The sequence below is a fragment of the Anser cygnoides genome, chromosome 14, assembly GCF_040182565.1.
Source record: "Anser cygnoides isolate HZ-2024a breed goose chromosome 14, Taihu_goose_T2T_genome, whole genome shotgun sequence".
Lineage (NCBI taxonomy): Eukaryota > Metazoa > Chordata > Aves > Anseriformes > Anatidae > Anser > Anser cygnoides.
The window spans coordinates 19,532,034-19,556,495 of NC_089886.1; the positions used below are offsets into that span (position 1 = coordinate 19,532,034).

General features: G+C 39.6%; 1 protein-coding gene across 1 annotated transcript; it reads right to left on the bottom strand.

The window, feature by feature from the left end:
* Positions 1 to 2,373: 2,373 nt before the first annotated feature.
* On the bottom strand, positions 2,374 to 24,140 carry ADRA1B (adrenoceptor alpha 1B). The gene is made up of 2 exons (XM_013178582.3): positions 22,695 to 24,140; positions 2,374 to 6,387 (listed from the first exon to the last, which is right to left on the bottom strand). Exons 1-2 carry the CDS (start codon positions 23,665 to 23,667, stop codon positions 5,825 to 5,827), a joined length of 1,536 nt encoding a protein of 511 aa, XP_013034036.3. The 5' UTR covers positions 23,668 to 24,140; the 3' UTR covers positions 2,374 to 5,824.
* Positions 24,141 to 24,462: the final 322 nt, after the last annotated feature.

Below are 24,462 nucleotides of genomic sequence, written 5' to 3' on the forward strand. Positions count from 1 at the left end.
CTCATTTCATAGACAAACCAATAATTACACTTCCCAAGAGAATCATGAAGGAATTTAGAGTTGTTTGTATATATATGTATACAAACCTAAAATAGTAAGTAATGGATAGAGAGAGCTTAAGAAAATAAATCATTTCTGTCTGTTTGTAATGTTAGTGAGCAGATGGCTCCAGTGAGGCACTTATATGTAAAATAGCTTCTCCCCTTTCTTCTGTGAGCCTTTGAAGGTTTTCCTTCATACTTAATATATTTGCTGAATGCTATGCATAGGTCTTCTAGAAAGTATTATACTTTTGCAGGACAAGTGTATGGAAAAATATTTGTTAATAAAAAATATCCATGCATAAATAAAGGTTATCTAGGATGCTAACAAAAGAGAACAAAATACTATTGTCTATGGGTCCTATGCAATGCATGGAGAGAGTTAGTTGTTTGACAGTGGGATCTAACACACGCTCCCTGAAACATGCGCTAAGCTGAAAGATGTCTGCTGGCATGCACTAGGACATGCTGGAAGGAGATGGGGCATCCCGAAACCCTGCCTTGTCCAAGGACCTTGGTATCTGCAAATGCTTAGGATCCACAGTCTAGATACTTTTGCTGAGGGTAAGCACTTTCAACTGTTCTTTGTAGGGGAGAGTAAAGCTCAACCTTTTTAAAAAAACGGAAGAGAACAAACTGGAACAGAATGGCAGTTAGCATAGCAGTCATTCTGTAAGAGAGACCCTTGGCTTCAATTTTCTCATCACTCTGGAGAGTGCCTTAAACCCTAGAGAAAAAGTTTTGGTGGATGTTTCCTGTGGAAGCCATGCTTCTGTAGCATGTATAGCTGGGACCTCAAGATGCATTGTGCCAGAGGAGGATATGTCATTAGTGCTGTGCACAGACGTCTGAAAGGGAGGAGTACTGTTCTTTGCTCTGTGCAGTGTCTGTGCAGACTATATTATACACCCTGCAGATGAAACATTAAAAAAAAAAAAGCAGAGGCTGCAATTTTCCTAAATGCTGACCACTATGTTACTGAATCAGGTGTTTTTCCTGGTCTTGGGAATCATGATTTACCTTTTGCATTATAATATGCTTCACATAGAAGGTAACTAGTACTCCTTCAAGACCCAAAAAAGTCCTGGTGGGCAGAAACGTTTTTTGGTTACATTAAAGTGACTAAAACTATCACGATGTGACTTCATGTTAGCTGTAGCTGAAATATTTCCTTTTCACTACTTCAGGATGAAAATGACATTTCTTTGTATGATGCATCATCCCCACAGTACCATCTTCTGCTTGATGAAGTGTGTGAGCCATAGCACTGCAAGCCTGATTTGGAAAAAAGGTAAGTGTATCTGCTGTAGAGTGTATCAAAACAGAGTCCAGTTTATTCTCTTGGGAATGAGCTGGCTAGTTTGTGGTCACTGACAGAAATAAGCAGTTGTTAGTATACCAATACCTTCATACCATATCTGCTGTGGATAATCATCTCTTGTGATGTGCATTTTCATGCTCATTTGTGTCAGGTGAAAGTCAAGCGCACTGACTGAGAACAAGGAGCACATCTGTTCAACAGAAAGTTACTATTTTTACATTTTCCAGGCTAGAACTGCACTTTATAATATTAATGTCCCCTCTTCTCTTCCTATCGCATTTGGAAAGATAATAGAAAACTGCATTTCCAAAGACTAAAGAGTGTAGAATGCTCTAGAGTTTCAGTCTCATTCAGTTGGATTGATTTTACCATAACTCTTTTCAAAAATAAGCATTTTCATGATAGCTGAGTGCATTGAAGCCTAATGGGTTTAATTTATGTGCAGCTGGGCTGTAACAATACTCTGTGAGCCATTACAGCTGTGCCTCTCAACTGAATGGCTTTGTACAAACCTCTAGTTAGCGATTAAGCTCCACACAGTAGCTTAACCTGGAGAAATTCACAGTGTTTTACGAGCAACTTCTGTGCTAAATGGCAGCAACTCCTCTTTGGAGGCAAAGCTATTTGCCCACAAAATGGGTTCGTGAGCAGGTCTGTTATTATGCAGAAAAAAACATGCATGATGGACTGTAGTTGCATCTGATAGACTGCCATGGTGTTCCAATTGCCATTTCACTAGATTGTGGATGTTCTGATTGTCAAGTGAATTTTGGCTGTACTAAAAAATCGGGCTAATATGGGCTTGGCCCACACAGTTTGATGATGATGCCCTGACCCAAATAGTTTTTCCTTTAAAGGCAAACATTGCTACAGGTGAAGGACTAATGGATGATGGTAATTTGTACGGTCTCATTTGGCTTGGCAGTCACAGAAGATTCCAGTAGCAAAAATAAAGGCATTTAGAATGGATTAATTCTAGAGAAATCAGGTGGCCTTGCAAGAGTTTCATATTTTAAGGTGAGTATGGCAGACTTTCTCTTCTGTAAGCCTCGTGGTCCTACCTCCAGATGCATGTATTGCTTTTTTTCTGTGTTAACAATCACTATGGTTGCCTGTAACTTCATTGAAGCTGTGGCTGGAGATGAAGTAAGCTCTATATATGAGCAGATGTGACACGACACTTTTGAAGTCTTACGTGCTTTTAGCAAACTTGCATGGGTTGGTTCCCACTGGTGTAGTGTTGCTTAGTAAAAGAACAGGCTGTATGAAACCTTACAAAAATAGGAATTGATGAGACAAAAGGTAAAGAACTTAGAAGATGAGCAGTGGTCTATTTGTTATGGAAATATCATGTAATGTTATGCATGGCTGTGAAGAGCCTGGCATGGCAAGATATGTTCATGACCTGGAAAAAATATTGCAGAAATGTGTTTTGGAGATATGTTAGGAATCCATCCATCTTATATTTGTTACAGTTATATGTTGTGGGCTCTCTAATCTTAAAATTTAATTGGGCAGTGATGAAGAATAAGACAGTTTGTTAAAATGGTATCTGAAGTATGTATTGTGTGTTGCCTGAACTCATTCTCACTTCCTTCTATTATCACTGTTTGCTGTGCAGGAGCCTACAGTCCGTCATTCCTTCATCTGTCTGATGCCAGGGATATCAGATGATCCCTTAAGATCATCTTAGGATGTGGCCTAATGAATACGCTAAGAAAAGTGAGTCTGATGGAAATATCTGTCTTAGAGATGACAGAATATATTTGTTTTGATTGCCTGTGATTATTTCCAACTTCAATAAACTTTTTTCACTTTCTTGTTTTCCCTAGTATTAGAGATCCCAAAGCAGAGCTTCCCTTAGTTTCCTGTTTCTTGTCAAAGCAGCATAACTTCCTCATGTTCCCAGGAAGGAAGCCCTTAATATACTTGCTGGGCTCGGGCTTGAGAAAGGGAAGCACTGCAGGGGAGAGGTCTTCTGGCTCTTGAGCCTCATTCATTTTGCATGCAGTTCAAATATGCCTCCCATGCTAACTAAAACATTATGATGTGAAGATCGGTGGTACTGTGGCTGACTGTGAGAAAAGGCATAGTAGCAGGGATAGATGAGTCCATATTGCTGTCCCGGCAGAGCCCAGTAGCCTTCCCAGCCCAAACCTTCAGAAGAACGGTAGATCTTTTGGGAAAAATACTGCGGTCTGCCTGTGAACACCTTCTCTCCTCCACTCTCTAAGTCTTATAGGACATGTGTCTTGGGGTTTTTTGCACTCTGAGGGTTTTGGCCTATGATTCATAGGGTTAGGGGCACTGGCTATTGTAAATGGTGTGGACAAGCATGATGTTGATGCATATCTTTTCTTCCTGATCAGTTGCAGTATTCAGGGAAAGCTGTTTTTCCAGTAGTAAAATAACTGAGATTTGCTTTTTGTACATTAAAAAAAAACAGTATGGGAACTTTCCTTGTAGGTTTTGTAATATTATATGTAAAAATGTGCAGGGATGATACATAAATTTAGCTGAATTGTGCTGTCAGGTGGTTACACAAATTTATTTTCAATTAACAGTAATTTTTAAGGACTTCTGTAGGTTCCCTCCAAAAATTATAGCAGATGTTAAAAATATAGTTCTCTCCCATTTAGAGGCTCAAAGATGGTAACTCCATACTAGTATATCATAGGTAGATAAAATATCCTTTGTGGCAACCTCCATATGTGAGCAACAAGAGTCTGTTTATCTGTCTTATAATACTTTAAAATTTTATAAGCATTATCTTCGTAAGAAGAAATTACAGCCTTCCCTACAATCAAAATGTCATTATTTAAATAGGAGATTTGCCATAACTACAATGGGATCAGGGTAAGACTCCAAATGTACTTACATGGTTCTCACTATAACATATGACCATGGGAAGACCTTGGAACATGACTTTCCTATCTTTGCTCAGTGAACTGGGAGATATTTCATCTAACCACAAGCCACATCCATTCCTGTCAACTTAATTTGAGAATACACATTTAAGGAAACAAAAGGAAATGGCTCTCCCTTGGGACCTAGCATTGTTAAACTGTCCCTGGGTGTTTTTAGTACATCTGTTTATGGTTCATTCTCTGTTTCAGGCTTTAATAAAAATGTCACTAAAATTCCAAAGGAGGAAAGCCTCAGTTGGAGGAAGGAGTAAATGCCAATTTTCATGGTTTATACCACTTCGAGTAAAAAAACAATCAGTCATTAGGTTCGTGATTGACACTTAGTTGCAAGAGACAAAAATAAATTCCAAATATGACCTAAAATGTCATAGACGATATTCTTGGGAATTATGTTACAGTATTGTATGATTGGGCACAAAACTGTTAATGGCAGTGAAACTCTTACAATACTGCATTGTTTTTATACCTTCTCTTCTTACCTAAGTGGCAAATTAAAAGCCTCTAAGAGTGCAGTGCTATTTTCCAAGTGTGCTGAAAGAACCAAGGGCTCAGCACATCTGTTTTGAAGTCAGGTTTTGGGCCTCCAGCGGTCAGTGCTCTCTTGTGCTGAGTTCACCGCACTGTTTACGAGGGAGGGATTTACGAGTGTTGCTTTTAGAAATCAGATCTGGTAGCCTGTATGTTTTTCAGGACACTTACTGATCTGCTGAACTGTAGATTCTGGGCTCTTATCATTGGTGGTATTTTCAAACTTTCAAAAAAGAACACGGTGAAGGATAGAGGAGTTCTCAACTGTTGATATAAGGGAATGGCAGGGAAGCAACTGTAGAGAGATTCAAGAACATCCTAGGAGTTACAATGGCAAATTTAACTGCCACGAGTCTTTTATTTTGGATTTAGTATTGTGGTGAGGGAACTTGGCCAAATTCCAGTTCTGTAGTGATATGTGCAAGTGCTTAAATTGTTGCGAAATTACTTTAATCGTTAATTAAGACATTGTCTTCCATTTCTAAAGTGCAAATGTACAGTGAAGTACAACAACAAGATTTTTACAGGCAAAATCAGTGGCAACTAGTACCCTGGAGAGGTACAACCAACACTACACAGCTGCGTTGCTCACTTCCACTCTCAGGCATCCAAACATGCGGCTAGCACATGTATACACGCACACTTTCATACACATATCCCCTGCCCAACCCCATATTTATACGTTTTTTTTTCTATATACATGTGTGTTCGGCTGTTCTACAGCACTTCCACAATAGCTAAATAATTGCCTGTGCACTTCCCTGGGTTTATCCAGCCCCTTCCATGCATTCTGCGCTTGCTTCAGTAGCCTCTTTGGCAATTAACTGGGAATACAGTTAGCCCCTAGACTTTGCCACTCTCGTGACATTAATCTGCCTGTTCCTTGCTGGCTTCCTTCTAATACCATGCTGAAAAATTGTGCAAAGGTCTCTTTCTTCACCTGGGCTAAATGTCAAACAGGTAGCATATGAAGAGACCTGAGACTGCACAGACTGTTTAGAATCTGATCAGTCCAGCATCCTGTTTGCTCTGCAGTCAGTTTTACCATTCAGTGTGTCACAGATGGCCTCAGGGTCCCTGTTGCTGGAAGCTTGGCTGCTAGCAGCAATGTGTCCGTTGTGCTCTGGTAAGAGATTGAAGGTGAAGAACTGGTATGGGTCCTTTTGCCTGCTGCTTTCTTGTAAGGGGCTCAGGTAAGAGCTGGAGTTTTTCCATTCCTGGAATGTGCACATTTCCATATGTGGGTGAGTGATTTTGCTCAGGTAGCCAGGGCTGGGAGATGCTGAAGATAATGTCCTTTGACTGCCACTTAGGAAACTCCCACTGTCTTCCAGAGAGTCCTTCCTAGGGTGTTCAAAGGAGCACCGATTCCAGTTTCTGTAGCTGTAGGCCCACCACCCCAACTGCTTTCGACGGTGGCACTGGCATTTTAGGATCTGTATGAAAGCCCTCTTGAACTCTTTGCTTGAGCAAGGGTAGATGATTGGATTCAAGCAGCTGTTAAAGTAGCCAAGCCAAAAAATCACCTTGAAGACTGTTTCAGGGGGCTTCAGAGCCGAAAACAGAGATCCTGTTCAGAAGAAACAAGCAGAGACAATACGTGAGATAAATGGTTTGTCTGTTCTTAAGAAAGGTAAATGTCCCATCGGATCATTCTCAGAATCTATTTATTAAACATCTTTAATGCATGCAGCTTTCATTTTTGGTCTTTTAGTAATTACATGCTATTTGTGTTATTTTAAAAGCTAACAAGGAACTGCTTTATCCACCATCCAAAATATAAAGGAGCACGTATTTAATGTAGAATTAAAATAAAGAGCATTCTTTGTCATTATATGTATAGCTGTTGCACTAACATGTATGGATACCAGTGAAAGACAAAATGTTCATTGTTCAAGCTGCTCTATGATGCACACATGGAACAAGGTCATGCCTTCTGCAAAGAGCTATTAACTATCACCTTTTGAAGAAAAAGATCTAAATATTCCCAGGCTTCTGGGAATATTTGTGCACAGACACACTTACCAATTCTTATACATTTTTGTGCAGCTCATAAACATCACCACATTTATCTAGATTATTAGAGGGGTACAAACCTCTTGAAACCAGAAGTTAATTGTGGTAGGTCATATATCTCAGCCAATCATAAAAATGATGTAACCCAAACAAACAGATGACTTTATTTCCTCTTCTGTTCACGACCAAATAGCTTACCTACAGAAGCTGCCCAAATGAAAAACTCATACTGGGAAATCCATTTCATGTACTTCTAGCATTAAAAACATGTAATTGATCAACTAAATTTAGCAAATGGAGCTCTATAAAAGAATGTCCGGATTTTTTAAAGCAGAGCAGACATTCAACAGTTACCCAGCTGGGAAAATACATTTGTGTCTGGTAAAGAAATCACAGAGCAGGGGTGCAGGAGAGAAGCCTCCTTTCAAGAAGTAGAATTTGATTTGTAGAGGTTTTTCAAGTGGAAGGTGATGCTCAAACCCGAGTGTCACATCTCTGAGAAGTGCAACACGTACACTGGAGTAGTTTCAGATTCCCTGGGCTGTGAAAGCAGCTGAGTCAGTTGTGACTGTCAGGATGCCTTAGTGGGGAGGGGTGTGATTCTAGGCATGTTTCCCATGTCTCATAGCAATGTAGAGGCCATGGCTTGTGCCTGAAAACTATGCAAAAGCATTTCCCAGCTACTCGGGTAAATAGCGCTTACATGTCACTGCAGATACTGCTGTTTATCTAGAGGACAATTCTGGCCAGGTCCTGACTGTAGGGGTCTGAGTCTCCTCTGCTCACAAGGAAGCCAGGTAAGTACACGTTGTTCCTCACACATCCACTGACCTCAGTGTGTCAAGTAGTTCCTGAGCTGGCTCAGAAAATAAGGTACTAAAATGGCATTGATTCTCTGGAGAGTCTGTTTCTCTCCCCCCACCTTGGGTAACAGGATCCAGGAGATATCCTGTGGATCCAGAATAATAGTTTTTTCCCCTGGTTGTGTACAGGGATGCTACTGCTTAGCACTATCTCTGCCTATTACCTTGGAGCTAAGCATCATGTCATCCCTTAAGGTTAAAATGGAAGTTTTAAATTGCAAGGTTTGTAGTACTTCTTTCATAACTCCTATGCTTGATTTTTATATCACGTGCAAGATTTTTGTAAGTTAAATTCACGTCCCTTCTTGCTTTGTTACTGCTAATGATTTGCAAGGTTTGACGTGCGTTTTCTCTCCATTTGTTTGAGATCCTATGTCTGCTCTGATTGATACTGCAGAAAGTAACAAGTAGAACATAAGAAATATGGGAGAAACTATGAGTTGTGGCTGATAAATTTCCAGTCAATGAATCAAAGTGTTGCATGCACTTAAACTGTGTATTGTTAGTGTTAAATACTATTTGATGAAAGATCCAGAAACAATTCATGTGATTCCACTGAATAAGCCAATAAATTAATATCAGATTCTTATAAAGCTTTAGAAAAAGTTGATCCAAGTTAAAAACTGCGGCCAAGATAAGGAAGATCTTCCAAAATTTCCCACATGCACAGTTGCAAACTTTTTCAGGATTCATTTTGTAAATAATAATTATTAACGTTTTATCTTCGATTTAGGAAAAAGCTTAGTGACTGTACAAAACAAGTAAATATAATTATGTACACCAAGGAACTTAATGGAGCTCATCCTGATAAATTTCTTAAATTGTTTTCTGGAACTCCCTTAAAATGTAAATGTTTTTTAACTCTTAAAACCCAGTAAACTTCATGAAGTGGCTGAAGAGCTCCCATTTTTTCTTATGTGTAAATTTTGAATGGACAGCGGTGACTTTTTCCAGGTCAGTTGGTTTGCCTTTCTCTTATACTATAATAATTGAAAATCTATGGGACATTCCTCTACCAGATTTAAGTATTTTTTAGGCAGGTTAAATATGGACATAGTAAATGCTGTTGTATAGCTTTCAATAAAATTAAATATTTTTAAGAAAATTTACTGAAAAATTTTGTGAAATTCCCTAAAGGGCAAATAAAATAAGCTAAGTTAGAGAGGAAAACTGGGAACCAATGCAGACAACTGGGTTATACTTGTGTAATCAGTATCTCACATGAACCAAATATAAACCACATACTGTAAAAACTAAGAGACCAAGTAGGGAAAAATGTAAAAAGCTGAGTGCTGTAAAAAGCTTAATCTTTGTAAACTGCTGGAAGAAATATGTGTTCCTTAATAAAAAAAAGTAAGGAGCTTATGTCTGTCTTTTACAATAATCCGTTTTTCAAATGTCATTTGAAAAAAATGACAGCAGGCTATTTTCAGCACCTGCAGCAAGAATTTACAAAGCTCTTTTATATTAAAGGGCAGCAACACAAAAGTGTAGAGAACTTCCTCATAATGACCCTGAGTGACAGAGGCACCTTGTGTTCTGTCCTGATTCTAGAAAAATTACTGAGCCTTGATTGATTGTTTGAAAGCTATCATGACCCTAGATGAGTCATTAACAAGAAAATTTGGAAATACGTTAGTTAGGAAAGTTGTGTGGTGGTATAATTTAAAAATATGTATCAGAGTTTAGTTACAATAATAGAAAAGTTCTGAAACTAAGAAATTTGGGAAAAAATTTCAAGGAGTTAATGATCATTAATGACTACTTCGTCCTCCGCTTTTTTCATGGTTCTGCAAACAGCACAATGTAAATGCTGCTTGTTTAAATTACACGGAAGCTATTGCGTTGTTTTCACAAGAAGGCAAGGAAGAAATATGCTTTTCTGAACAAGGAATATTAATTTGATTAAAAAGCTGTTGTTTTATATACTGTTCTGTTAATTTCTCGTATTTCAGGCTGATACATTAAAACTTGGCAGAATTCTACATAATTCTTCCACCCTTCCTTGTATATGTGTATATATATATATATATATATATACACTGCCCTGAAGGGAGAAGAATTGCATCTATGAATTTTGTCTACCATATAATGCACTTTTACTTCCTAGGTTTTCAAAAACCAGGTGGTAGGCAATTACTCCAAGAAGGCTGTAGCAATAAGCAAGGTCACTGTAATACAAGTGAGAACAAGTTCACATATGGGAGCATGCCTCACTTGCTGTCAGGTAACACTTTTCATCTGTCAATCATCCTGCCTTTATACCATCCTCCTGATTTTACCAGTGGGAAATAAGAGCTGGAGGAAGGTAAAAGCAATCAGCTGAAGGTCGTGTACTAAATAATTTTCACCAGGAAGAAAGTTTTTGTTTTACCAGGAATGAAGCCATGGGGTCTGGCACAACTCGTAACTGCTAGAACACACAGTTGGCAGTACAGTGCATTCAAACAGTGTGTTGGTGACTCCTGCTACCTTTGCCACCACCCAAAGAAAACGCAGAATTCAGGAGCATTTCCTGAGATCAACAGAAACTAGTTAATCCCCATCTCTGGCTGTACAGGGGCTGTATGGAATTGCTACATGACCTTAGTAAAGCCCCACCTATGAAAGGATCCATGGCTAACAAAGAGGACCACCAGTGAAACCTACAAATGCTATGAAATATAGTTTTGTGATACATCATGGTGAATAAAAAGAGCTGAGAAGAGACTCAACAATTAGTATGTAACAGCATAAAACTTATATACAAAGAGGAATTAAATGAATTTTTTTTTCCATGTCCACAGTGGCTAATATAGTGAGCACAGTGATTCAAATTGCAGCAAGGCAAATCAAGAGTACAGCTTGGGAAACACTTTCAGTCTACCAAGACAGGAAAGTTCTGGAACATACTGCCTTAGAAGGGTGTAAAAATCCAACCCTGGAGGCTCTTAAAAACAGAGCAGACACACATCTCCTGATTTATGTATGGCTGATCCAGCCTTTGGGTTGGAGGATGCCCTGCATGACCTCTTCAGATCCCTTCTAGTCCTGCTTTCTCTGATTAGCTCTGTAGGCTGTAACTTTGTTCATCAAGAAAACTTTATGGCTTAAGTTTTGGCAACCCAGCAGAGTTTTACATCTGCAGTACTGGAATCCCACTGACACTGTAGTCTTAGATCCCGTTGGTAAATATAACCACTATTTAGGTTGAGGATTAACTGTTAGAAAAATGGAATGTCCAAGACCAATACTTATTTGGGCACTTATTTTCTTCAAGGCTTCGGAAAGTTTCTGAGTTTTTTGTATTCAGTCCTTCCTTACTGGTTGGAATCCCAGCCTGAATTCTCTACAGAGAGAGAAGAAAAGATGTTCTGAATTATCCAGAAGGTGGTTTAGTTGGAAGTCACTATACATGCCACGTGCTTCTAAATATGGGTTAATTTGGTGACTATTATACAAAGCACCACTGCCTTTCACCATATAAAGATATGACAAATATTTTGATTAGCTTGTATATTTTTAATGTTACCCTTTTCCCTACGTTGTTCTTGGAATTAACAACAATACCTTTTATTTAACTGCACACCCTGGCTTTACCTCATAATTCACCTGTCAGGAGCAAACAACTGGGGGCTATTTTGGTACCTTGATAAAATGATAAAGCTAAGCCTACCACACACACTCTCGAAACATCAAACTAATATTTCCTCCCCTAATCTCCAACTATTTTCCCATCACAGCCTGATAAACAGATTAAATATTTCCCTGTACTGATTTAGATTGCTTTTCAAAATGGCTGGAAAATGTTGCCTATTATTATCTCCTGGGTGATTTATTTGTGAGGGGAGTAGCCAGAGTGACTCCCTTGCTCAAAATGATCTCTTTCCTGATGCTTCATGTTTAACAGCTTCACTCAAAAGGAATGTGTGTTCTCTGTCCTCTTATTTTGCTGAGCGAAACCCTGTGATAAATTAAACATAGCACCACAAACTAACCTCTGACTGCACCTTTTACACCACTGAAGTTTTTGCAAAGCCTGTGTCGCGCAAAATTGCGGAACAGGAAATATTTCAGAAACTCAATCAACTTGATCAGGTTTTATTGTATTTTGACCGTTAATTTAACAGGCTGTGCTCACCATACTTGACAGAGCTATTTGGTTTGGAAACACACTGAGCAACAGCAAGTATCACGAAAAGTAATTAAGAAATATTTCATTTAGTAAAAGGTAATTTCATTTAGGGTCTGACTGTTTTTTATAATGAATGCTTTATTATGCTGAAGGTAAGTAAAGCACCCTCAATGAGATTAGGGGACGTCGTGGGAAACAATTTGGCATGTCAGTGGTATTCGCACATTCTGCAGAGTTACTGGCCAGAACATCACTGAGCTATTAACATTCAGAGTCCACTGGAGTCAGTGGGAGTACTTGAAAGCCTTTGTAAAGGCTCGTAAGGGCTTCAGTGGACTTTGGAACAATCCCTAAAGTAGCAGGGTGAGCAGCAGGAAAATCTTCTGGACTGCTTTAATCCCAATCCTCTTAATTAAGGAAAACTCGTCACTGAAGGAAGTTTTGATGTTGCCCTCTACAGAGATGAAACAGACATACACATATGTAAATAAATACCCACACACACTGCTCTCTCATATTTTTTCCTGCTCTGTTACTTTTCTTCTATCTAAATATCTGCTTCATTGCTACCTCTCTCCGCTGACTGCTATATTCGTACAGAAAGGAGGGTGGGAAAGTTAAGACCTTCTATTTAAGGATCCTTAATGTAATAGTTGGCGAGGTTCTTGATGAAAGAGTAGTACACAGGACATGTTTGAGTTTCCACTTCCACTTTATGGAAGAAAGAGCTTAGCATCAAAATTAGGCCAGCCAATGCAACCAACCCACCAGGCACTCCCACCCCTCCACTTCCTTCCAGGAGAAGGGACAAAACGTGCTCCAGTTGTGTGCAAGGTGACCACATATTACAGTAATTAGCTGGAGTTTAAGCCTTAAAAGTAAGATATAAGATAATGTTTATGAGCTAAACAAAACTTTTGCAGTTGCCTTTGATCTTTCTGTATCATTGTGCCCTGTGAGCTATTTCCAGCCACGCAGAAGAAATAAGTGTGGATAAATGACCAACAGTTGTTTGTGACACCAGGTGGTCATCTGTGAAATACCCCTGGGTTCTGTTGTGGTTATATCTCCTCCCTTCATCCTTCATGCAAGGAATATATATACATATATTTACACTTGGGACTGAAAATCAAGAAGTTGATGCTGCCTTAGGTCCCCTGAAGCCCTCCCTGCTCCAGGCCAAAGAAGCCCTGTCCCTTCAGCCTCTCCTCACACAATGTGATCCAGGCTCCAACATCCTTGTCACCTCCACTGGACTCACTTCAGGTTATCATTGTCTTCCCTGTAATACAGCTTTCCGCATGGATGCCCTGTTGCAGACATGCTCTGATGAGTGTTGAATTAAAAGGGCACAATCACCTCCCTCCATCTCCTGGCTCTGTTCCTGCTGATACAGCCCAACATGCTGCCAGCTTGCATCTGATAGGGACATCTGAATAATTTTACGTCCTGTGTTACGTTCATCTGAGTCATCTTCATGGGAGAGGGTATTCTCTGAGTGAGGATTTTCAAGAGTGCCATGTATTTATTATCTGCACCTAGTGGGAGCAACATTTTACACTATTGATGGTTAATTAGTCCAAAATTAAGCACATTCTTCTTTACTGTCTGCCTTCTCTTTAATACCTCTGTTTTTTCTTTTCCCACCTTGGTGTGTTCACTTCCCAGTTATTCCTTTCTTCCTCTTTTAAATAATTCCTGCTCCTCTCATGTCTTGTTCAGTTCTTAACTCCAACTGCTCATCTATTTTCAAATCACTTTCTATTGTGATAATTGCCTTTCTATTAATTAAACATCCATTTTTAATATAAGTTGTGTATTTGATAGCAATTAAGTCTATAAATTACTCAGAATTATCAGTTGTATTCAGAATGAAGTATTTGATAATTAGATTAGATAATGGTTGAACATTTGAGGAGGAGTACCACCGTGAATTTCCTAGATTTAAAGAGAAGAAATCTCTATGAATAAGTTTTGGGTTGTCACATGCTGTGTTTTCTACCACTTACAAAAATTTGTATTTCAAAAACTTTAAATCTGGTTCCGCTTAGCTGCGAGACAGCCTAGGGTGAGTGTATGTTGTTGTTTACTGGAACAAATACAGCATTTGTTTTTACTGAAACAGAATGGTCTGGAGTTCAGTGCTGTGCTGTGTGTCACTTGATATTCCAGTAATAGCAAACCAGCTACAATAAAATATGTTGTGAAACAATAACCGTGTCGAAAGAGAGCTTCACTGCACAGGTTTTCAGCATTGTCTTAATCTCTAAAACAAGACATAAAATTTGAAACTACTTGCCCCTATTCATAACAAGTAGAAAATTTAAAACTTGCAATGCTGAATAGAGGTATTCTGGAGAGAACGCCACCGTCTTGTCTGAGTACCATAAAGGAGAAGTAGGCAGAGAATTTGTTAATAAGTATTTGGAAGTTTTCTTGTAGAATCTGGTCAAATGTAAATGGTTAAGGTATCCCGGGAAGACAAACATAATCCTCCTTCATTCAGCTGAGATGACTATTACATTTTATTACAGCATGGAGACTTTCCAACCAGAGTTAAATCTGACCTTTTCAATGTTCTCCACAGGAGAAAATTCCAATGTTTTAAAAATTTCTGTAGTGTTGAAAGCATTGCAAAATGCAAAATGATAGCAAGTGAGTCCTGAAACATGAAAGCAGGGAGCATCAGCGATACCAAACCCCGTCTCTCAGCTTGTTCTCAAGAAGACAACATTTTGCAAAAAATGAAATGCAAGAAATTTGTTTTATGCTGGAAATCATCATTGCTCTGAAAAGAGCCTTTTCTTGGTGCTAGGTAGTAGATGGCTGCTGATGGCCTGGCCAGGAACCTCCACCTCTGCCCTGCAGCTCCTGCTGTGATTCCTGCTGTAGCCGTACCTGCTGGTAGCAGCTGAGTTATGGCTGCCTAATGAACAGGGAAGCTTTGAGTGCTACATGTATATAGCTAGTAAAACTCTCTCTATAAAACTAGTAAGCTGCCTCTGACCAGGCTTGTTATGAGTTTATAGAATGCGGAAACGATGTTAGTCTTTTATTTAAGCTTTCTGCGGTCCTTTTTACCACATGCTTGGCCAAGTCGGCATGCCAAGGTTTTAAAGCTAATTGGATTTCTCAAGCTCCTGATTTCTTTCCTTCCAGCATTCAGTGTTTGTTTACATTCCACTGGATATAGGAAAGAAACCCCACAGTTTACAAACATCAGAGGACGAAGTAGAGGGAATGGTTATAAAATTAAGAGCCAATGGGACCGCAGGCCTTCTGGAGGAGAGGGTCAGGGTAACACTGAAAAAAAGATCTTGAGAACTAGGAAGTGCATCCAAAATCAATAGAATAAAATTCAATAAAGAAAATGAAAGAAAGAAGATAGTTAAGTTATAGCTACTGCAAACCAGTTATGATGGTGAGCAATTTGTATGTGGCTTTGGAGTACATTGGTGTGTCTGTGGATTGCCTTGGGATGCGTATTAACTAAATTCATTCACTTCTGCCCACCTAAGGCCTGATCCTTTGTAGATGAGTTCCTAAGCAGGTAAATTAAAGTAGCAGAAATGCACTAATGTAAAATATGATCAGAAAAAGTACCTTCCCGTATAGATAAGTTCACAAATAAGAGACAAGCCCCAGAAAAACATTTTCCTTGCTTTTTTATAGACTGGGAAAGGTTACAGTTTGTTTTCTTATCCTAATTAAAATCCACGGTTTCTTACCATCTGCACTATCTATCTCTGATAAAAGCTGCCTCTTATTTCAAATGAATAAACCATTTCTATGAGACCCGCATGAACTTGTTCACAATAGCTCAAAATTGAGATGCTTTTAAAGGCTCCAAAAATAGAGATTTAGTTAGAATGGCCAAAATCAAACCAGGACTTCACATCCCTGGAAGCTTTGCTGATTGCAACTGTAGTACAGATAGGGATCAGATCTTTTTACTAAAACCTAAAGTTGCTCCACCTATTGTATAAGCAGTTGCAAAGCGGGGTAGCTATATTTGCATTTTTGAAACAGCAGTGCCTACATACCTAACCGCAGAGCTACTGATGTTGGCATGCCAAAATTGCCTTGGGTTGGGAGATTTTACAAGATGATGTCCAGAGATCCTTTTCAGGCCTGAAGTCCACAACTCTCCTTTCTACAGTCTCATTCAAAAGGTGCTGTTGATGCTTAAAGTATTGAGAGTTGAAAATGATTTTTAAAAACTTACAGTACAACAGACTATTTGCAGGTTGGTATGTATTAGAGGAATAGAAAAGAAAAATAGGAGCTTTCTTTCCTCAGCCCAGAAAGAAAAAGAAAGAGGAAAGCTGTAGTTCAAAAAAGAAAAAATCAAATAAAAAAGCAACAGAGCTGAGGTGTTTCATGCCCTATCTGTAGCTGTTATGTTAACAAAAATTCTGAGTGTGTCTTCAATAACAAAATACAGAGATATGAGTGAGATATGGAAAATAAATGAGATATGGAAAAATCCATCAGGTGCTTAGAGTTTTGACACAAACTCCGTACATCCTTGCATATAGGTATAGCTACCGCCTCTCTGTCCAGAATGCCTATGATGGTGTACACCATAGAGAGAATTTACTTCTGTAAACCGTGTTGCCATTACAAAAGTATGGTAAAATCAAGAACAAGTTTAGGAAGAATCTTGTTCAGCACTCCAAAACTGACAGTAGGTAGGGACAGAAATAGAATATTTTTACTATTTTGTCCTGAAGAGTTACAGACTTCAGCGGCTTGCTAACAAGAAAGAATATGGGCTGAGCTTATGCTTGTTTTGCAAAGGATTAGCTGATTAAAGGAATCTAGAAAAACTAATCTAAGTCTGCTGACATTTCATTTATTATACTTAAATATCTTCAATTACTGGGCATGCTTCGGTGTCTTTTTCTCCCCTTCTCAGTTCTGACACAGCTGAGGCAATCTGTCTTGGACATCACTGGTAAACAATAGGACTCTAGCAGGGAATTGAATAACACTGCTACAAAGATACTGTATGAACTTCCATTATATTTTCTCCTTTGTAACTTAGAGACTGATTGTTACTGCTTTTCAGTTTCTAGGTATCACTTGAAAGCCCATCAAAATAGCTCTAAATCTTGCAGTGGATGATGGAGCAGGGCTTTAGTGAAGCTACTAAAAAAAGATGAATTTTTTTGTTCATGTCTGTATTTCACAGATAGGTGCACTAAAGAGCATACAGCTGATATCCTGTGGTATGGCCTTGATGCTTTAGCGCTGTATGCACATGTATTTATTTACTCTCATGACTACTAACCTGAGCAATGGCATGTGTTTGCAAAAGCCCATGGCACAAGAACCTTGTGTCCACTGCCTTGCTGGATGCTCAAAGCAGTGTTCCCTCTCAAATTATCACTTCTCTCCTGTCTTTGATTTCAATACTTTTGAGATATTGCTGTCCAGTGGCTCTGTCCTGACTTTTTTTTTGCCTTGGAGCTTTCTGATTCAATAAAGAACACTATTGGGTCTGCTTTGTGGGCCTGGAAACTGCAGTATCTTTTTCTGCTATCTCCACTAAGAGTCCCTGGTGTTTAACCACAACATTTTTTTCTAGGGGCAAACATGGTTTAATGAAAGTAGTAGCAGGGCTTTGTTCCTTCATTACCACTGCTGGTGTGGTTCATGCTCCTATGTTATGGTCATCTTGCAGTCATGTTCTTGAGAATCCCATCTTTCACACCTGAGATAGGAAGATGCTCCCAGCCCTGCCGTTGAGCAGTCATCACAAGTGGATTTCTCTGTATTCACGTTTCTCTGTACTGCTTTGCAAATTTACTTTCCTAAGGCTGTACGCTTTCAGATTTCCCTTTGATCCTCTGACCTGCAAATGAAAGTTTGCATAAGAAGTGCCCAAGCCTTCGGAATTTGTGGACTTTCACCTGCTTTGATGAAACATATTTGTTCTAAAAAGTAGAGCTTTGTATGTAATTGGTAACTGGGATCCCAGGAATGCGATTTACTTTTGGACAGAAGGCTCAAACCAAGGCTTAAGGGAGTTTATTTTAGTAGTAAAATGAATCACCTTGAAATAAGCTAGTTCTCCCTGTGGCAAAACATGCTGTACTGGTCAAGAAGTGCTCATATTTAGGCTTCTGGCTAGAAAATAGGAGGAGCAGGTTCCTGCTCTCACCTGTGCGATTGGACTTTGTACCAGATGGACCTACAAGAGGGCAGAGGGTCAGATTGCAACGCGTATCATTAAGTCCTCCCAGTCCTGTGTGACCATTACAAGAAATCTAGAGAGTTAGGCTACTTTGTGAGGTGAAGGCGAGGCAAGACAAAAGTGAGGTGGAAGACAAAGCAGGCTTGAAGCCTTGCAGAAAGGAGAAGCAGTGATAGCAGTGGACCTAATGCCTGGAAGTGTTTCCCATGGGAAACTGAGCAGCCTAATTTGGTATTCTTGGTGCAGAGATGCAGAGGTTGGCCTGGTGTAACATAAATCTACATACTGTACTCGAACAACATTTTATTTTAAGAATCATTTTGTATTGGCTGACCTGTAGCATGCAGAATATTTTTATGTTCTTTTTTATTATTTTGTAGAGAGGTTTCAAAAACTTAATATATAAGGATAGTCAAAACAGTTGTATCTTCATTATGAGGCTCTTGGGACTTTATCCTACTGCCAGTTAAGATATGACAATTTTATTTCTGACTTTAGTGGAGAAGTTGAAAGGTTTTCTGGGAGCAGGGGCAGTTAGGTTCTGAGCATGGAAGCGAGTAGTACTGCTGATCTCCACTAGAGTTAAGCAATGGGCTGGGGATGTTCATATGCTTTGGTGAAAGTAGTGGAGGTGGTGGGTTTTGTGTGTTTTCATTTGTGTGTTGTGTGAGGTCTACAGCTGGGAGCTGGCAAGCTCTGTCTGATGCCTCATTTAACAGGAATGAGAGTAAACTTTTACCGAGTAGCCAGGGGGAAACATATGATCCTTCATTTTTGATTAATTTTTTAAATAAAGTTATTGGCATAAATTGCATCTTTGTTTAAAGGAGGAAGTTTTACTGAATGATACCTTATATCTGATGAGCTCTAGTCTTTGGATAAAAATCCTTAATTTTTCTTACCATTTTTCAGCAATGCATATTTAATATAGCCCTGATAGCCAAAACCAAATTTGTATGAGGGGAAAGAAAAGAAACATTTATTTTAAAGAAGGAAGATATTTACTCTTCAAAGCTGAGTCACTGAATTTATGGCACAAGCAGTTGTCTTGAAGACACATATGTCTTCATTTTATTTTTTATGCTGTACCACAAATAATTTTGGGTGGCAAGATGACAGTTTACAAAGCTATGGAGCATTTATGAATGTGCACAACAAGGGCATTCCATAGCTCTATTTCTATCTGGAAATGATATCTGTTAGCTACTGGAATAAAAACAAATTCTCTTTGATACCAGTTTTGCTGCATTATCAGGTACTTAACACTAAAGGAAGCGTGGTTCAGTCATCCAACTCTGGACAAAAAGAGATCGTGGGTCATTCTTTGCTCTGATAGTTTCATGATGCTCAACACATCATAGTGTCAGTGCTCTAATTCCTCCCTGTAGCTGTATACAGAACTTTGTCAGAGAGCTTTCCTCACAGAGCCTTTTGATTTCTGCTTGAAAACCACTGTCAGTGCTAATATTATTTCTTTTCCTTTGTTGTGGAATATTTATTCAAGCAATATCCCTGCTTTCAACACCACGTCGGTTCGCAGTATATATCTGCCACCTGATGCAGTGATCCTTTGTCTGGGATATCAAAATGAGTAGCTGTGGAGTATATTAAAGTGTCACAACTGAAGAATTATAATTTTGGCTGGCAAACTAGAACAGCTGAGAACACTTTTGACATGAAAAAAACTACATATAATCAGATTTATTAAGACATGGTTTTGGGGTGCTGCAGAAACAAGGATTACTGACTTGTCAAATGTTTTGTGGTTAAATCCTCAGAAGTCCAGAGCTGCTCTGCTAACACCACTGTGCAGAATCATTGAATTACTGAGTGAAACAAGGAGCACAAGTTGTAAGGATGTGGATATGATGGTATGATTTAAGTTAAAGTTGCAGATATTAGGTGTGAAAAATACAGACTGAGGAAGAAGCCAGTGACGGTAAATATATAGTCTGGATTCAGAAGCAGAAAAGGTATTGTAGTTCGCAGTCCTGCACTGACAAGTGGGAAGACTGTGATTAGAGTAGCCCAGGGCGCCTACGGAGAGTTTCATAAATCGTTGATATGTTTTGGATTCTGCAGTTTGCCTGTCACTGAAAGTGATTCCATACTACTGTGGGCTTTTCGTAAGGGTTCTTAATAGCTTCTTGATTAAGGTTTTGTCTTCAGGACACACAGCAGAAGATTTCTGGTATGAAAAATACAGCACACAGCTGTATTAAGCTCTTTAAAAAGTCCTCCTCCACTGATTGACCCAGTCCTCCAGTTAAGAATAGCTGAATTATGCATGTCGGGAAAAGGTATTTTCTCCAACTGCATTAGTGTGTAGTGCTTTAGTCATCCCTAACACCATTAATGAGCTTTGCACTGGTACACAGACACAAAAAGTACAAGGTTCTGGAGAGTTTAGAAGAAGAAATCAGTCACAAAGAACAAAACCAGCCTTATTTCAAGTCAGCAAAACAAAGAGGATGTACCTGCTATTTAAATACATGTGGATGTTATGTTGGATACTGTGCATACCTTCATTTCCTCCCTTTCTTAGAAAAAAGGCTGTCAGTAAAGAGTTGGACCCCTGAAATGATTTCTAAACAGAGAACAGGAGAGCCAGCAGTTTACACTGCCGTACTGAGATGCTGATTTTTTCACTCTTCTAATACTAACTAACAATAGCTACTCTTTCTGAACCACAGCTCGGTGAGGCACCAGGAGTTCCCAGCTCTGGCGTGAGCATGCTAGGGTTTGCAGACATGCAGACAGTGCCAGGTCAGAGCCCACAGCAGCCTGTTAGCCCTTCAGCCTGCCAGGCACTGCTGCCAGCGTGCAGCCTGCTGTAGTGGAGGCTCGCATCCTGTCACCTCACTGGAGCCTTGGACACAAGTGAGATGAGAGAGAAAATCAAATTGACAAGCAATAACTTCTCCATTCGTGTGTATTAAGCAGTGACCCATTAAACCTCCTGGGAAAGCCCAGGACTTTCTCCCTCTAAGGGGAAACTGACTCTCTTTCAAGAAACTTAATTGTTTCTCATGTTGGTTCTGTCCTGTGTGCAAAATGTTTTTAATGGACTGGTCTGCATCTGTGTTTGCTGAATAGCACCAGGAACAGTACTGGTTTCTGCTAGCTAAGGATAGGTTCCATTGCATTCATGCTGACTTTTTTTTTTCTTTTTTTTTTCCTGAGTTCCCTCAATAATTCAAAATCAAGGAGGAGATGCTAACCTACTTTATCGGGAGATCATGATCTACTCGATACATACCTGCTGCTACCACTGGTTGTGCTGCTAGCATATGTGGTGAAAACATGTTTCTGTTCATTTAGGTGTGTATTTTTGCAATAGTTGGAAACTTGTTCTCTGTCATAAACTTTCTTTAAGAGGCAGTGCAAGGACTTAAACTTCAGGAGCCAAAGAGAACTTTGCTCACAGTTTTCCTTCTGCTTGGAATTTGTCACATTCTCAGCATTAACTTTTTGCAGATCTTGAATTACTAAGATTTTTCAGCTTTAGCTACACTAAGCTAGAGATGATAAAGTTGCTCTGGAGTAGCTTCAGTAGTTGTCTTGTAACAGAGATTCTCGTCTAGATGACATTACATATTTACTGAAATTGTAATTCTAAAACACTTCACCAGGACCATGCAGTTGAACTCAGTTTAGTTTTCTACAAGTCTCTAAAAGTATTCACTTACCACTCAATTAGAAATGTTTTGGTGGGGTAACTAAGTAAACACGAATACCGAACATTAATAAGGGCTTCTTCTCCCTTTTTTCCCCCCACCTCTTTCCATATTTAGGCTGCCAGATTGTCTGTGTCTCAGAGAAGTGAATTTTGGACAGATATTTTTGAGAGCTAGTAATTCAGTATTAATGGGTCTTGAAATGTTCCATTTCAGAGCTGACGCTTGTATTAAAGATGATACAAGCAAATTTCCCAAGGACTTGAGAACACAGAGCACTGTTAAGGCTACATTGAATGCTTTAATAATATTTTGAAGCTGAAGTGAACAGAGTGGCTGCCACAACGCACGTGATAGTCTCCTGAAATGCCTGAACTAAGACCTACTGAAACCAAAGGGAACCTTTCTGTGAGAATCAGTGGGCTTCACATACTTGCTTTTGGAATTTGATCAGTGAAGTTTGAACTGAGAACTAGAGCTCTTTCAGCTTCCCAAAGCTCGGGGGAGTTTTGCATCTCATCATTAGGTCAGGCCCATTTTCACCTAAAACACCTAATGATGCCAGAAGACTTTCTGTAGTACATTTGGACCATCTAACAGTGAACTAAAACAAGAACACTCCAATGCTGAAACTTTTTGCAAACCTATCCAGAATTTTTGTTAAAGCATCCTGTAAAGATATTTATGAGAGCTAATTCAATCCATAAGGGGGGTTTTAATACATAAACTTTGAAGGTATCGTCCCCTGATGTCATCTGCTCCATCCATGAGGAGGGCTAACAGATGAGCAGGCTTTCTGCAGGCTGCACATGTTGCAAGGTTTCAGCTTCTTTAAAAAAGCCAACATCAGCATTAAATTACTTTCACTTCCCTCCCTTTCATCTGTTCACTGCAGTTCTCAAAATGATATCTACTTATCATTCATCTGATTTTTCTCTGTGACATTTTTGTAGTAAACAACTAACCTTCTTCCTCCCCCTCCCCACAGTCCTGTGAATACCGACTTACCTAGCGGCAGAACAATGAAGAAAGGTAGCCAACACAAGATAAACATGCCGACCACAATTCCCAGCGTCTTGGCTGCCTTCTTTTCTCTAGAGAATTTAAAAAGTTTGAAAGCTAAGGAGTTCCTGGGATTGTGACCCTTGGATTTGGTGCTGTTTAATGTATCCTCATGAATGTTCCTGTAATGGATCCGTAAAGTCAGCTCCTTGGAGTTGGACATCTCTTTCATAACCCCAGCTTCCAGGTTTTTAGTAGTCCTTTTGGCCACTATGTAGACCCGGCAGTACATCACAAGAATGACAATTAAGGGAATGTAAAAGGACCCCAAGGAAGAGAACAAAGCGTAGAACGGTTCTTCAGTGATGCGGCACTCCTTATCGTCCTTGGGTGCTGGTTCTTTCCAGCCCAAAAGAGGCCCAATAGAAATTACCATGGAAAGGACCCAGACACCTAGGAGAGCTAGAATTGCTCTTCTTCTTGTTACCAAAGTTGGATACTGGAGAGAATAACGTACTCCTATATATCTATCTATGGAAATTGCACATAGACTTAAAATAGAAGCTGTACAGCACAGCACATCAACTGCTGCCCAGATATCACAAAATATCCTCCCCAAAACCCAGTAGCCGAGGATTTCCAATGTAGCAGAGAATGGAAGGACAGTAAAACTCAGCAACAAATCTGCTATTGCAAGGTTAATTATGAAATAGTTTGTCGGGATTCTTAAATGTCTATTGCAAGCAACAGAAAGAATTACCAAAATATTACCTATAATAGCAAAGAGTATAAAGGCACCTAGGATAAGCCCCACAATTATCGCCCTACTGATATCCAGGGTGGGTGAATCCAGGTTGCTGGTTGTCTCATCGGAGTTGTTCGCAGAAAGGTTGCCGCTATTTGATGCAGAAACTTTCAAGTAGCCAGGTATTGATGAATTGGATTTCTCATCAAAGTAGGTATTCATCTTTAAAATCATCCTCCATAGCAAGGTGTAGTTGGGTCCCGTGCACAACACACAGATGGTTGAGTTCAGTGGGAAGTTATCTCTCTACCCAAGAAGTTACTGCAATGCCCCGGCCAGCTTTGGATTGAGAACTCATCTCTCCAGCAAGCTGTCAGCTTTGAGCACGTAAAACTTGCCCAGTGTGAAGTCCTCTGAAGCCTGTCAGAAATAATAGGCTGTTCAAACTTGCTTAATTTCTCCTCTCAACTCGTTGAAACAGAAATTAGCAGGCAGAAGGCTTGGCTGGAGCTCCAAAGTAGCTGCTTTGATCATGACGTCCCTGAAATAAAAGACAGGTATTACTGTTCTCCCTTGCGCATCCGTGGTCCTGCTGGAAGGATGCCCCTGTCTAGCTGCTGTGACATGCGTCTCCAGGAAGGGTTTGTCAGCACTTAGGCAGCTCTGCATGAGCCGGCTGCCTGCGCTCTCGCTGCCTCTGCCGCTGACATCACCGGGGCCAACCCCGGCGCAGCGCTAGAGGGCAATGCAGTTCAAGTTAAAACTTCCAGATCTGAAAGCTAAACAAATGGAATATATCAACCCCAATTAAAGCGTTTGATACACAGAAATCTGGATTGGAAGCCTTTTTTTTTTTTTTTTTTTAAAAAAAAAAGTTTCATTATCTGAGGAAAATACACTCAGAGGGTTATGGTGAAAAAAGCAATTTCGGTACGAAATGATCTAGCACCCTTTGCCTTTCACTCACCAACTAAATGTCTTTGGGTTTATCTTGTAATCAAAGTGAATTGCATGCCATGTTAGAGATGG

Coding starts and splice junctions, on each gene's coding strand:
- ADRA1B (XM_013178582.3), bottom strand. CDS start 23,667: ATGATTTTAAAGATGAATACCTACTTTGATGAGAAATCCAATTCATCA. Junction 6,388..22,694: donor CTTCATTGTTCTGCCGCTAG/GTAAGTCGGTAT, acceptor TCTTCTGAACAG/GATCTCTGTTTTCGGCTCTG.